General features: G+C 33.7%; 1 protein-coding gene across 1 annotated transcript in view; it reads right to left on the bottom strand.

The window, feature by feature from the left end:
• The window catches only part of LOC134722103 (E3 ubiquitin-protein ligase rnf213-alpha-like), a 148554-nt gene that overhangs the window by 100551 nt on the left and 31539 nt on the right, over window positions 1-16464 (bottom strand). The window contains exons 12-21 of the mRNA XM_063585590.1: window positions 15438-15591; window positions 14460-14680; window positions 13221-13373; window positions 12020-12181; window positions 10915-11554; window positions 9688-9838; window positions 9076-9224; window positions 6335-6409; window positions 4413-4519; window positions 3730-3871 (exon numbers count right to left, since the gene is read on the bottom strand). Coding sequence (XP_063441660.1) covers window positions 3730-3871; window positions 4413-4519; window positions 6335-6409; window positions 9076-9224; window positions 9688-9838; window positions 10915-11554; window positions 12020-12181; window positions 13221-13373; window positions 14460-14680; window positions 15438-15591 — 1954 coding nt within the window. The remainder of the gene's footprint in view (window positions 1-3729; window positions 3872-4412; window positions 4520-6334; window positions 6410-9075; window positions 9225-9687; window positions 9839-10914; window positions 11555-12019; window positions 12182-13220; window positions 13374-14459; window positions 14681-15437; window positions 15592-16464) is intronic.

Raw genomic sequence — 16464 nt, 5'->3', positions numbered from 1 at the left:
CCCTTGTCACTCACATCATAATTCAACAGATCTTACCTTTACTGTCAGCTTTGCTGAGATGTCTCTCTAGTGAGTTCTCTCCCTTGTCACTCACATCATAATTCAACAGATCTTACCTTTACTGTCAGCTCTCCTGAGATGTCTCTCTAAGTGAGTTCTCTCCCTTGTCACTGACATCATAATTCAGCAGATCTTACCTTTACTGTCAGCTTGCCTGAGATGTCTCTCTAGTGAGTTCTCTCCCTTGTCACTCACATCATAATTCAACAGATCTTACCTTTACTGTCAGCTTTCCTGAGATGTCTCTCTAGTGAGTTCTCTCCCTTGTCACTCACATCATAATTCAACAGATCTTACCTTTACTGTCAGCTTTCCTGAGGTGTCTCTCTAGTGAGTTCTCTCCCTTGTCACTCACATCATAATTCAACAGATCTTACCTTTACTGTCAGCTTTCCTGAAATGTCTCTCTAGTGAGTTCTCTCCCTTGTCACTCACATCATAATTCAACAGATCTTACCTTTACTGTCAGCTTTGCTGAGATGTCTCTCTAGTGAGTTCTCTCCCTTGTCACTCACATCATAATTCAACAGATCTTACCTTTACTGTCAGCTCTCCTGAGATGTCTCTCTAGTGAGTTCTCTCCCTTGTCACTGACATCATAATTCAGCAGATCTTACCTTTACTGTCAGCTTGCCTGAGATGTCTCTCTAGTGAGTTCTCTCCCTTGTCACTCACATCATAATTCAACAGATCTTACCTTTGGTAGCACTCCACAGTTAGAAAATAAAATTAAAAATGAGCCCCAAAATGTTTTATCATCTCTTATTCCTGGATTTTTAATACATTAACCTAACTGTTTGTGTTGTACATGTGCATATGTATGTAATCAGTATCTTCCATAGATTCAATTTTCCAAAGTTAAAAGGGTGAAAATTAATTCCTTGTATGTGTATCCATGGCAACATTCAGCATTTATTTACCATAAAATATTGCAAAAAGGGGGGTGAACATGTCATATATCCCCCCAAAATTAGGATCAAACTAGAATTTCAATGCCTTTGAGTGATACCTTTTTAGAAACTGTTTTCTTAAATCTTCCTAATGATCAAATAAAAAATGGGTGTCTTTCGCCTCATTTTTTCGTAAAATCCAATCACAAAGTTCGGGCGATAAAAAGTTGGAAAAAAACATTACAATAATTGCCGGACCAATGTATGGTATGGACATGCAAATACGGACTGTCATACAGAAAACAGCCTATATTACATACATTACATAACCTTGATGTTCATATAAACCCAATACAAAGGCTATTTAAATACTCAGCTATCCAAAAATGAATTTTATTGCACACTAGCTCTCATATTTAAAAAATCCACAGGGGCCAAAATGCGAAACTACACACCTAACTGTGGAGTGCTACCTTTACTGTCAGCTTTCCTGAGATGTCTCTCTAGTGAGTTCTCTCCCTTGTCACTCACATCATAATTCAGCAGATCTAACCTTTACTGTCAGCTTTCCTGAGGTGTCTCTCTAGTGAGTTCTCTCCCTTGTCACTCACATCATAATTCAACAGATCTTACCTTTACTGTCAGCTTTCCTGAGATGTCTCTCTAGTGAGTTCTCTCCCTTGTCACTCACATCATAATTCAACAGATCTTACCTTTACTGTCAGCTTTGCTGAGATGTCTCTCTAGTGAGTTCTCTCCCTTGTCACTCACATCGTAATTCAACAGATCTTACCTTTACTGTCAGCTTTCCTGAGATGTCTCTCTAGGGAGTTCTCTCCCTTGTCACTCACATCATAATTCAACAGATCTTACCTTTACTGTCAGCCTTCCTGAGATGTCTCTCTAGTGAGTTCTTTCCCTTGTCACTCACATCATAATTCAACAGATCTTACCTTTACTGTCAGCTTTCCTGAGGTGTCTCTCTAGTGAGTTCTCTCCCTTGTCACTCACATCATAATTCAACAGATCTTACCTTTACTGTCAGCTTTCCTGAGATGTCTCTCCAGTTAGTTCTCTCCCTTGTCACTCACATCATAATTCAACAGATCTTACCTTTACTGCCAGCTTTCCTGAGATGTCTCTCTAGTGAGTTCTCTCCATTGTCACTCACATCATAATTCAACAGATCTTACCTTTACTGTCAGCTTTCCTGAGATGTCTCTCTAGTGAGTTCTCTCCCTTGTCACTCACATCATAATTCAACAGATCTTACCTTTACTGTCAGCTTTCCTGAGATGTCTCTCTAGTGAGTTCTCTCCCTTGTCACTGACATCGTAATTCAACATATATTACCTTTACTGTCAGCCTTCCTGAAATGTCTCTCTAGTGAGTTCTCTCCCTTGTCACTGACATCGTAATTCAACATATATTACCTTTACTGTCAGCCTTCCTGAAATGTCTCTCTAGTGAGTTCTCTCCCTTGTCACTGACATCGTAATTCAACATATATTACCTTTACTGTCAGCCTTCCTGAAATGTCTCTCTAGTGAGTTATCTCCCTTGTCACTCACATCGTAATTCAACAGATCTTACCTTTACTGTCAGCTTTCCTGAGACGTCTCTCTAGTGAGTTCTCTCCCTTGTCACTCACATCATAATTCACCAGATCTTACCTGTACTGTCAGCTTTCCTGAGACGTCTCTCTAGTGAGTTCTCTCCCTTGTCACTGACATCATAATTCAACAGATCTTACCTTTACTGTCAGCTTTCCTGATATGTCTCTCTAGTGAGTTCTCTCCCTTGTCACTCACATCATAATTCAACAGGTCAGCTTTCCTGAGATGTCTCTCTAGTGAGTTCTCTCCCTTGTCACTCTCATCGTAATTCAACAGATCTTACCTTTACTGTCAGCTTTCCTGAGATGTCTCTCTAGTGAGTTCTCTCCCTTGTCACTCACATCATAATTCAACAGATCTTACCTTTACTGTCAGCTTTCCTGAGATGTCTCTCTAGTGAGTTCTCTCCCTTGTCACTGACATCACAATTCAACAGATCTTACCTTTACTATCAGCTTTCCTGAGATGTCTCTCTAGTGAGTTCTCTCCCTTGTCACTCACATCATAATTCAACAGATCTTACCTTTACTGTCAGCTTTCCTGAGATGTCTCTCTAGTGAGTTCTCTCCCTTGTCACTCACATCATAATTCAACAGATCTTACCTTTACTGTCAGCTTTCCTGAGATGTCTCTCTAGTGAGTTATCTCCCTTGTCACTCTCATCGTAATTCAACAGATCTTACCTTTACTGTCAGCTTTCCTGAGATGTCTCTCTAGTGAGTTCTCTCCCTTGTCACTCACATCATAATTCAACAGATCTTACCTTTACTGTCAGCTTTCCTGAGATGTCTCTCTAGTGAGTTCTTTCCCTTGTCACTCACATCATAATTCAACATATATTACCTGTACTGTCAGCTTTCCTGAGATGTCTCTCTAGTGAGTTCTCTCCCTTGTCACTCACATCATAATTCAGCAGATCTTACCTGTACTGTCAGCTTTCCTGAGATGTCTCTCTAGTGAGTTATCTCCCTTGTCACTCTCATCGTAATTCAACAGATCTTACCTTTACTGTCAGCTTTCCTGAGATGTCTCTCTAGTGAGTTCTCTCCCTTGTCACTCACATCATAATTCAACAGATCTTACCTTTACTGTCAGCTTTCCTGAGGTGTCTCTCTAGTGAGTTCTCTCCCTTGTCACTCACATCATAATTCAACAGATCTTACCTTTACTGTCAGCTTTCCTGAGATGTCTCTCTAGTGAGTTCTCTCCCTTGTCACTCACATCGTAATTCAACAGATCAGCATTCACAAGACAATACACTCTGTCATTGTTGGCAAACAAGGCTCGTCTCCAGAAAATTTCAATCTGAAGGAAACATTCATAAGAAAAAAAATTATTATTTTTGGTGAAGTTTTAAAATGAGAAAAAAATAACCCTAGGTAAGATATTGTATTAACAATAGAGGTTCAAATTATAGAGTTTTGTTCATCTTGTCTATTTATGACAAAATAAAACAAATAGTCAATAGTAAATAACATATTTTTTTCAGGAATGAATTATTAAACAAGCTGTGTTGAATAACTGATCTTGGTAAGAAGAGCTATTTCAATTTAATTCTACAAAACTTCAGTTTTTAGAATCATGAAATAAATTTTAGGAACACAAGATTGATAAAAAAAATTTAAACTGTGGAGTCACAATGACATTTAAATATTCAATTTTATATTAATGGAGTGATAATTCAGTAAGTTTTCAGATAATAACAGTAAATTTTTGTTCAAGGTTAATTAAAGTGTCAATCCAAAGAATTATGAATTTATTTGGAATGGCACAAGTTTGTTCAATTGAGTATTATTTTTTTTTAGTGTACATTCTAAAATATTCTATGTTTTCAAGGTTTAATTACCATATCCAGAGTTGTAGTAGGTGTACAAAGTAAAACTTCATCAGACTGTGGTAAAGGTCTGTCCACTTCATGACTGTATACTGATAATACTGTGTTGTAGATATCACCTGGAATACACAGATAAGGATACACATTGAAAGGAGTAGGTCCGATAAGGACTCATTTTGGCCTCAAATTTCAGTTTCATCTGACGAAAGATTTTGACCACTTTTTAAACACTTAAGTGTCTATTTCACTTGATTCAATTAGTTTATGTGAAAGATTTTAACTGATTTAGTCATTAAAAACGATCCGATTCAAGCTCAAATATGAAAAATCTCTCAAATATGCCAAAAAAAACATCACTTTTCAGATGGTTTTGTGACCATCCATGTTCATCCATAATCTTTATATATGTTATGTTTTATCATAAAATACAAGTTACATTTCAATATTAAGGATGAACACGAATGAGGCCACTTTCGTTTTACACGGAAACTGTCTAAAATGTAGCTAAAATGATAGAATTTTGAAGATTTCAGTAATTTAGCATGACTTAATGGTACTACATTACTACAACCCGATATATGTGCATTGTATTGTCAACAACAGCCCATATTTATGAAGCAGAAGCATTCAACTGTCTAATAAATAACTAAAAATTTACATTTTAACAATTTTGTAAAACTGCTATACTTTGGGGCCAAAAAGGGGTCTTACCGTCCTTTATGATTAATCTCAATTGAAATAAATTTGATATTTGTGTCTTTTAAATTTGAAGTAAATTCCAAGCATTGTAAATAATGGCAGAATATCAAGAAGTACTGTGATTTATTGCTCAATTATTATATTCATGCTCATTAAAAAACATGAGGCTCTAAAGAGCCCGAATCGGTCACCTGTATTTCAGAGGAGAAGATTTTTAAATGTTATCAAACTTGATGAACAAATTGTGTAAAATTGTCTTTCAAGGGCCATTACTCCTTAAGTGGTCAATTGACAATTTTAGTCATATTAACTTTTTTTGTGGAGAGCTTACTTTGCTGAACATTATTGCTGTTTACAGTTTGTATCTACCTATCATGATATTCCAAATAATAACAAAAAACTGCAAAATTTCATAAAAAAAACTAAATTCAGTGGCAGCAACCCAACAATGGGTTGTTTGATACGTCTGAAAATTTCAGGGCTCATAGATCTTTGCCTATTGAACAATTAAACCCCCATGTCAGATTTGTTCTTGCAGGTTTAGTTTTTGAGATATAAGCCAAAAACTGCATTTGACCCCTATGTTCTATTTTTAGCCATGGCGGCCATGTTTGTCAATGGATCAAATTATAAACTAGATACCCAAAGGTACATTTAGATAAAAATTGAAGGTATTTGGTCCAGTAGTTTTAGAGAAGAAAATTTTTGAAAAAGTTTACGATGACAGACGAGGACAGATGCAGAAAAATGACAACAACAGATGACAGACGCCTAGTGATGGCATAAGCTCACATGGGGGCTAATGACTAAAATTTTATGTTTTCAACAAACAGAAAGAAGACTATTGAAGTAACTAAAACTCTGTCACAACATATGGCTAAGCATAAGATCACAGCTCCACATTTTAAATAGCAATCACTTGTAGTTTGTGTGAGAAAATGTAAACACAAGTGTTTAATTCACAGATCAATTCAAAGAAAAGAGTTAAAACAGTATGCCCTCTCCTCATTAGAAAAAGGCTATAAAAGAGTGTTTGTATCTCTGGCTGGTTTTGAAGTTAGATGCTTAAACATATTTAAATTATAATAAAAATATGACAGTTGGTATTCATTGGTTTGATGTGTTTGGACTTTTGATTTTGCCTTTTGATTTTTGACTTTCCTTTTTGAATTTTCCTGGGAGTTCAGTATTTTTGTGTTTTTATTTTGTTTCTTTTAAATACATAAGAGACTTACTTTGAGGACAAATTAACAAGTTTGGTTCTCCTGCAGTAAAGCATGGTAGCAATGTCCTGTTAATGATAAAGTCATCTGAAACAAATATCAAATAACTTTAGTCTTTATTTGAGATTATTATTATCCATATGCATCTATGGAGCTATTATAGAAAAGCTGACTTATAACAAATATACCAGAATGTATCTGCATACAAGGTATGAAGCATCCAGGTTTTCTAGCTTCTGAAATATGAAGCTTTAAGGCTTTTTTGTGCATTTTTCCTCTAATCAATTTTTGTCAATGAAATTGACTACGTCGTACTAGGTAAAATAGCCATAAACAGATTATCATTAGTCATCTCAACTTGATTACTTTTCTTGCTTTCACCATACTGGCTTAAGTGAGAAAATCAATCTCGTTTAATTAATTTGTAAACTATGTAAAAATTTCAAAGCCAATGAAGCATGAAGAGGGGATTGGGCTATATAATCTCCATGGAAACAATATCATTGATTTAACATTAGCAGTTCATCTTAAACTGATCTAATGACAAACTAATACCTGTAAACTAAGATAAGTTTCATAGTCAATAGACCATGACTGAGGGCAAATGTTCTTCATGGAAATGAGATGTGCCAATGCTTATACGACTGAATACCAATTAACATTGGCCTACCATTAATTATTCCTCTTGAACTGACCTAATCACAAACTAATACATGATAACTTACAGAAATTTTCAAAGTCAATAGACCATGACTAAGGGGGCAGAGCCAAATTATCTCTGTGGAAATGAGATATGCCAATGTTTATACAACTGCATACCAAATATTATTGACCTACCACTTGTGGTTCCCCATAATCACAAACTAGTAGATGTAAAATAAGCAAAAGTTTCAAAGTCAAAATACCATGACTGAAGGGGCAGGGCCAAATAATCTCCATGTAAATGAGATGTGCCAATGCTCATACAACTGTATACCAAATATAATTGACCTACCACTTGTGGTTCACTATAAACTAGACCTAATCACAAACTAATACATTGTTGACGCTGTCACCGCTGTTGACTCCGGAAACAGCATACCTATGTCTCGCTTTTTGACTCTGTCAAGGCGTGACAATAAATATACACCTTGCTCATTAAGCCTATTAAGAATTGTGCCTAGATTTTCTACACTAAGATAATAAGACACACTAGATGAAATGGACACTAGGAATCAGGCCCTTACCTAACTTACTCCTTTAAATATATACCTTGCTCATTAAGCCTATTAAGAATGATGCCCAGATATTCTATACTAAGATAATCAGACACACTAGATGAAATGGACAATAGGAATCAGGCCCTTACCTAACTTACTCCTTTATATATATACCTTGCTCATTAAGCCTATTAAGAATGATGCCAAGATGTTCAACACTAAGATAATCAGACACACTGGATGAAATGGACACTAGGAATCAGGCCCTTACCTAACTTACTCCTTTATATATATACCATGCTCATTAAGCTTATTAAGAATGATGCCAAGATGTTCTACACTAAGATAATCAGACACACTAGATGAAATGGACACTAGGAATCAGGCCCTTACCTAACTTACTCCTTTATATATATACCATGCTCATTAAGCTTATTAAGAATGATGCCAAGATGTTCTACACTAAGATAATCAGACACACTAGATGAAATGGACACTAGGAATCAGGCCCTTACCTAACTTACTCCTTTATATATATACCTTGCTCATTAAATAGATATAGGAAGATGTGGTGTGAGTCATTAAGCCTATTAAGAATGATGCCAAGATATTCTACACTAAGATAATCAGACACACTAGATGAAATGGACACTAGGAATCAGGCCCTTACCTAACTTACTCCTTTATATATATACCTTGCTCATTAAGCCTATTAAGAATGATGCCAAGATGTTCTACACTGAGATAATCAGACACACTAGATGAAATGGACACTAGGAATCAGGCCCTTACATAACTTACTCCTTTATATATATACCATGCTCATTAAGCTTATTAAGAATGATGCCAAGATTTTCTACACTAAGATAATAAGACTGTACACTGGATGAAATGGACACTAGGAATCAGGCCCTTAACTAACTTACTCCTCTATATATATATACCATGCTCATTAAGCTTATTAATAATTGTGCCTAGATGTTCTACACTAAGATAATCAGACACTCTAGATGAAATGGACACTAGGAATAAGGCCCTTACCTAACTTACTCCTTTATATATATACCTTGCTCATTAAGCTTATTAAGAATGATGCCAAGATGTTCTACACTAAGATAATCAGACACTCTAGATGAAATGGACACTAGGAATCAGGCCCTTACCTAACTTACTCCTTTATATATATACCTTGCTCATTAAGCCTATTAAGAATGATGCCAAGATGTTCTACACTAAGGTAATCAGACACTCTAGATGAAATGGACACTAGGAATAAGGCCCTTACCTAACTTACTCCTTTATATATATACCTTGCTCATTAAGCCTATTAAGAATGATGCCAAGATGTTCTACACTAAGATAATCAGACACTCTAGATGAAATGGACACTAGGAATCAGGCCCTTACCTAACTTACTCCTTTATATATATACCTTGCTCATTAAGCCTATTAAGAATGATGCCAAGATGTTCTACACTAAGATAATCAGACACTCTAGATGAAATGGACACTAGGAATCAGGCCCTTACCTAACTTACTCCTCTATATATATACCTTGCTCATTAAGCCTTTTAAGAATGATGCCTAGATGTTCTACACTAAGGTAATCAGACACACTGGATGAAATGGACACTAGGAATGTCTTCCACAAATCTTCTAAGGTCTTTATCAATTTGTCAACAGAATTCTCTCTACAAAAATGTTAAAATAATGATTAATCTTCAGTATAATGACTTTAACCTGTGAAATAATAATGATTAAAGAGTTCTTTACTTTCAATCAATACACCATCAAGTCATGTAAGGGAATTTTACATTTTTTTCTCTTTGAAAATGAAACCTGATTCAAAATAATATTTAGTTTTAGGTTTTCCATTTTTTTCTATTCTTTTGAAATTGAAAAACATAAAGAGTGACAGAATTTGTTGTCAAGAAAAAATTTCAAAGAGTGGAATAAAGGTTAATTATTATTTTAAAAGTGATTTTATTTTATTATAAAGACTTATCAAAAAATAAATATAAACAAGAATGTGTTCATAGTACACAGATGCCACATTCATCATACTATCATTTCCTATTTTCAAGATATATACAAGAAAACATAATGACCCTCTATTATCGTAGGTGGGGCATAAAGACAATTTTTTACCTGGATCCGATTCCAACGAGTTGATTAACAAGGCCCTCAGTAATAGAGGCTAGAGACTGGTCTGTTTGTGTCCATCCATGGAAATCTGGAATCTCGTCAGGTGCCATCTCACTCATGCTCTGTTCTTCTGTTCCATATTCATCTTCATTATCCATACACCAAACAATCCCTGTTTATAAATATTCAGTTACAAAAAAAATTAAAAAAAATATACCAGTTATTTGCACTTGTTTCAAAAATTATGAAGAAAGAAAATTTAGACATCTGTTTTAAGAAAAAATGAATTGATTCATAAAAAATAAGTTTTAAAGGGAGTCTCATTGGGGTTCTGATCCCGCATCCTGCTTACTGTCTTGTAAGATTCCCGTTTCCCGCTAACACTATGTGCGTAAGCATTCTCATTTTTTTTGTAAATTCCTGTGTCCAGCTGGACTTCATTTCCTGTTTTCATGGCACAATACTTGGACTTTCACGTGTCACATGAGATTCACTTTAAAGGGTGGTAAAATTGTTTTAAACTTCTGAAAATAAAGGAGTAGGTTCAGTAAGACCCCTTTTTGGCCCCAATATATGTCACTTTTACAAAATTGAGAAAAGTCATCTTTTAGCTATTTATTGGAAAGTAGAATGCTTCTGCTAAAAGTAACATAAATATGGTCTGTTTTTGACAATACAATGCACATATATCGTGTACAAGCATCATTAAGTCCTGCTAAATTACTGAAATCTTTACAATTTAAGCATTTTAGTAAACTTTCAGATGGTTTCCATCTTAAATAAAAGTGGCCGCATTCATGTTCATTCATAATATTGAAATGTAAGTTGTATTTGATGATAATACATAACATATATAAAGGTTAAGAATGAACACGGAGGCGGCCATTTTCATTTTTGAGAAAAACCATCTAAACAGTGACGTTTTTTGGCATATTTGATAGATTTTTAATATTTAAGCTTGAATCTGTGCGTTTTTAATGAATAATCTTTCACATAAACTAATTAAATCAATTGAAATAGACCCTTGAGTGTTTAAAAAGATTCCAAAATCTTTTGTTAGATGAACCTGAAATTTGAGGCCAAAATCGGCCCTTACCGGACCTACTCCTTTATTACCTTAAACTTATTGTCACCTGCTTTTAATAAAAGGTTATGTTTACCTTGTAATATTTTTTTTTATTTTTTTTAATAAGCTGCTTCTCTTTGTATATCACTGTTTTATTTTTCAGGCATGTTGTCAAACCTTACCTCCATCTATATCATCAGCCTCTACATGTTTCAATGCTTCCCTTGCTAACCCTAAGGGATATCCAGATTTTGTCATTTCATTGAAAAAAGTCTGTGTTTTCAAATCATCTGATATTTCTACTTTCTCTTCTTTGCTATCTTTCTCCTCCATTTCTTTCTCTGTTTCCCTCTCAGTGTCAGCTCTATCAACATCAAGTTTGGCAGCAGACATAGCTTTAACAAGATCGTCCTTTGTACATCCATGTTTTACTGCAGACAGCAATGGATAAATCAAAGCAGCTGGTTCTTGGGCAGACCCTAACTTGACAAGTTCCTGTTGCAAAATCACCATCTGATCTATTGTGAAGAAATTCAGACAGTAATACTTTTCCCGTTTTTGGTCAATATAGTCCAGCCATTTCTCATGGCATTGCTCCAGGAATCTGGCTAGTTTTGGAATGATGAAACTGACATCATGGTTTTCCTCGTCAATTCTACCTTTTAACGTATGCCTGTCCTCTCCAAATCCAAAGTTTATAAAAGCACATGCCTTTGTCTTTTTGTCACACAGAAATTTCACATGCCAATGTGAAAATAACACACATCCCTCAGTAACCAACTTTTTGTAAATATTTCCAAGTCTAACAACTGAATCTAAGATCTGAAATAAAAATACATATACATGTCACTTGATACAGATACAGTACAGAAGATTCAACAGTCATATTCCAACAAGATTAACTTTAAATACACATTAATGATTGTGATGCTTGATAAGCAAATCAAATTAATGTAGATTTTCATATCACTTGTTTTGGTATTACACTCTGTGCAGTGTGATATGAGAAATAATTATTCATGCAAGAAATAGATGGCAGGTCAAATTTGTCCGCCATTACCAAAAAATCACACAGGTTCCCGTAAACTTTGACATCATAATTTAAAAGTGATTGTTGCTTGACGTCAAAAGGTGATTTGGAGTGGATCAAAGGTCATTCGGAGGCAAGATACAGCTAAATACCAAAAGTGTAAATACGTTTATTGTTTTTACTTCACAAGATATTTTTCACTTTAGCCAAGTTTAACTAAGGTCATGTCAATTTCTATTAGTCCTTCATAACCTTACCAACATAAACCTATCGACATCATCTTTGCCTTTCTCAGCTTTCCCTGCCACTAACATCAGACGTGACTGGAGGTCATGAAGTTGATCATATCTGTAATGGTTTCTCTGAGCCATATTCCCCTCCTCTTCAGGTACACGTAACTCTAACACATCTGTTAACTCCTGTATCAAAAAAATAGGTAATTTCTTATTGCATTTAATTTAATATTTAAACTTAGATAAGACAATGAAATATAAAACATAGGTCAGTGACCTAATATACATTGACTGCTAAAACTTTGTCCATAAATCAGTAAAATGCGACACAATATAATAAAAACAAAACTGCTCAAAACACTTTTTCAATGAATAAAGCCCCATAACTTGGAAACGTAAAATATAAAATTGATAAAAATCGAAATGATGCTTAAGTCAACAGACATAAACTATTCACCAAAGTTTCATGAGAACTGCTGAAAGCATTTTTAAAAAATTGTCTGAAAACTGGAAAATCCCCCTTTTTAAAAAAATAAAGTTCAATAACTCAGAAACTTACAATCTAAAACTTATAAAGATTAAAAAGGGAGCATAAGTCAATAAGTCATAGAAACTCCTCTAAGAACTTTTGATTTATTGTCATAAAACTGAAAAAAAACTATTTTTTCAAAGAATAGAAAAAAAACAACTCAAAAAAGTCAAATCTAAAATTTATAAAAATGTAAAGAAGCTTATGTCAATAGATATATACAATTCACCAAAGTTTCATAAAAACTGTTCTAAGCAATTTGGAGTTATTCTCTGAAAACTAGAAAATCCTCCTCCTTATAAGAATAAAACCCCATAACTTGAAACCCTACAATCTATAAATTTATAAAAAAATTAAGGGAAATTTACTCGACTTAATCTAGAACTAGAATCAACCATTTGTCAAAAAAGTGAATTTTACAGAGCGAGATATTACTTTTCTGTAAAATGAAAAATTTCACCTTAAATCAAAATTTGAAACTGAAAAAAAATTAAAAGGCTAATAAATCTACTCTTACATGCATTTAAAAAATATTCATGACAACTGTGCAAAATTTCATATGTAGTTTTTGCTTTTATTAAAATTGTTGAGAGACATAAACTAATAAAGTAAAAAATCTAAAACTTCAAAATTCTTAATGCATGTCCATGATAATTCTTAAAAACTTAGCAACCATTCCATTTCATTAGAACTTACTGGAATCTTCAGAAATGTTTTCTTCTGTATGTTTCCAACTTGATATATGCCTTTTCCGTTGATAGCTTCAGCTTGGGCAAGGGAGGTAACTTCTACAGAACCATGAGATTTCTTCACTGATTGCAGCCAATCAAGCTGTCTAGTTGTATCAAGCTGAAAGTTTAAAGAATATGATAAAGATATTTTTTATAATAATTACACCTTATATAAGAAAGCCAGATTTTGATTGGTTTATAGCCAGTGTATTTTTCGTATATTCCAATATTTTTTCCTCCTTTCAAACGAATTTACTTGTTTTTTACCACTGCCAGTGAATTTGCCTCAAATACCATGGTATTTACCATTTTAGATATTCCCTTATTACCTTTCGAGCATATTCCCACCAAAAATTTTCGGTATGACTTTACATAAAAAAACCAACCCTAAAGCATATTAGTACATGTATTATTCCTGGGGTTCTATGATAATATACTCTTATCCTCAAAATTATGCATTAATATGTTAAGTAAAATAAAATATCTTCACTTGTACAGAGAGTTTCAAATAAAATCTTTTCAGTGTAATTAAACAGATATACATGTATCATGTTATGGAGGAGTATTTCGAAAAAATACCAGTCTTGGGACTGAATTTTACAGTCCCTTGACTGGTAATTTTAGCAAATACCCCTACATAACATAATATATCTGTTCATTAATCCATCAAACAATAACAATGAAATAAGTCATGCAATTTGACAACCACACATAATATGTATATAAATATTAAACTCAATATAAAAGCATGCTTAAAATTTTCTTTCATTCATTACTTACATCTGTCGATTCTTCTAGATAAGCAATAAATAATATGTTAACACAAATTGAAAAAAACATAATAATTTGTGACTGATGTGTTATTCTCAATACTTTGATTGCAAAATGTTCATTTTTGATTGTGATCAAAATTAAACAATTAATTAAGGTATACATGAAAATACCAAATAGAAGCTCTAAGATGTCCATCACCTTGATCTATGTGTATCTTAAACAAGTATAAGTACAAGTGAAGACTAGTATATAATTCAAAATGCCAAAACGCAACAGGAAGTACGTAAATCTTCAATTTGAGTTTTCAAGATAATTAGAAACAAAAGCCAAAAATTGGTAAAACTTTTCACTTAAGTGTAATAACTCCAATAAGGAGTTGAGTAAGACTTTTTCCCAAAAAAAACATTTTACCAGTACATAAATCACCTACCAACTTCTGTGGCAGTTGATTATTTGAATCTAGTTCTTTCCAAACTTCCTGGCATCTTTCAAGGAAAATCTTTGTATTACAGTGTTTTTCTAAATTAAAGATGAGTGGAGCGTATCCAGTGGTAGCAGAATGTAAACAGTTGACCTTGGCAATCTCCATGTCACCTTCACCGGCTGATATACTGGCCAAGTCTACAAATACTTTTAACTCCTTTAATCCACCTGTTCAATAATAAGATGGAAGACAAATAACTTGCAATATTTTGAACAGAGAACTGTTGCATTTTATGTAATTTGATTAAGACAGAAGACACTTTATTACAGTGAGCAAATATCTTTGAGTATTATATTACTTAACCAAATCTAAACATGATGGGTGCACAAGTGGAGCTGAATGTCACCCCTTCCAGAGAATATATGATCCCCACTGCTTTTGATAGTTTTTCTCTTGCTCAAATTTCGATATTTTATTTTCCCTTTGTTATCTTGGTTTTCTACTGGTTCCTTCTACTGAATTGTACATTTCAAAGATAATTCAATGAAACATAAAAAAAAAATGATGAATGAATTTAGGTCAAATCAAAAACTAATGTAGCATCTGTATTTAAAGCTACATATCAGTATTAGGCCTTGTGTACATTCACCCAGCTGTTGAGATTGTGATAGCTGACCTTTGAGGTCAAGGACAATAGAAATATGACTTTTAGACATTTCATATACATAAGGAATTTAGTTGCAAAGAACATTTTAACCAACTCTTTGGCATTCTGAAATATAATGCCTTGAACAGATTATATTAATCTGTTTTAAGGCATTTAATTAGCCTACAAAGGTCTTTCCTAAGCAACTTTTCACAAGTGAGAGAAGAACTGTTACATAATCTTCCGTTGAGTCTTGAGATACTTAATGACAATATTAATGATTTCTTTATTTGACTTACATTCTAGAATAATGTAAAGAAAAATGTAAATACATATACCTGGCATTGATTCTTTTAACCAATCAACAAGTGGTTTACATTTTATGAAATCTTTCAAACATTTAGATCTTTCTGGAGTTACTTCTCCAAGTATAGAGCAAGTATTCAGCAGATTTTGGTCCAATTTTTTCATCACTGTGTCCTGACCTCTAGTCTGTACAAAAAATGAACACAAACTGAATATGTATGATATGGTTTTTTTTTTTCTCTAATTCTTACATGATTTGTCCTTTTCCTGACCTGCTGATTATTTTTATCTGATCAATGTATGATTCAATTTGATCTAAGTTCTTCATTGGTATAAATTCAATTATGATGTAAATTTTTTGGCTTTCCTCTTAATTTTCTATTGTGATGTCATAAAACTAGAGGCTCTAAAGAGCCTGTGTTGCTCACCTTGGTCTATGTGATTATTAAATGAGGGACGCAGATGGATTCATGACAAATTTGTGTTTAAGTGATGGTGATGAGTTTGTACATCTTACTTTACTGAACATTCTTGCTGCTTACAATTATCTTTATCTATAATGAACTTGGCCCAGTATTTTCAGAGGAGAAGATTTTTGTAAAAGATAACTAAGATTTAAAATTCCCAATTCAGGGGCAGCAACCCAACAAAGGGTTGTCCGATTCATCTGAAAATTTCAGGGCAGATAGGTCTTAACCTGATAAATAATTTTACTTCATGTCAGATTTGCTTTAAATGCTTTGGTTTTTGAGTTATAAGCCAAAAACTGAATTTTACCTCTATGTTCTATATTTAGCTGTTGCAGCCATCTTGGTTAGTTGGCCGGGTCACACCACACATTTTTTAAACTAGATACCCCAATGATGATTGTGGCCAAGTTTGGTTTAATTTTGCCTAGTAGTTTCAGAGGAGGAGATTTTGTAAAAAAATTACTAAGATTTACAAAAAAAAGGTTAAAAATTGACTATAAAGGGCAATGACTCATTAAAGGGTCATTTGACCACTTCGGTCATGTTGACTTATTTGCAGATCTTACTTTGCTGAACATTATTGCTGTTT

Source organism: Mytilus trossulus, chromosome 6 (genome assembly GCF_036588685.1).
Source record: "Mytilus trossulus isolate FHL-02 chromosome 6, PNRI_Mtr1.1.1.hap1, whole genome shotgun sequence".
Taxonomy (NCBI): domain Eukaryota; kingdom Metazoa; phylum Mollusca; class Bivalvia; order Mytilida; family Mytilidae; genus Mytilus; species Mytilus trossulus.
Note: the sequence above shows the minus strand (reverse complement) of the source record. Positions and strands in the feature narration are given on the sequence as shown.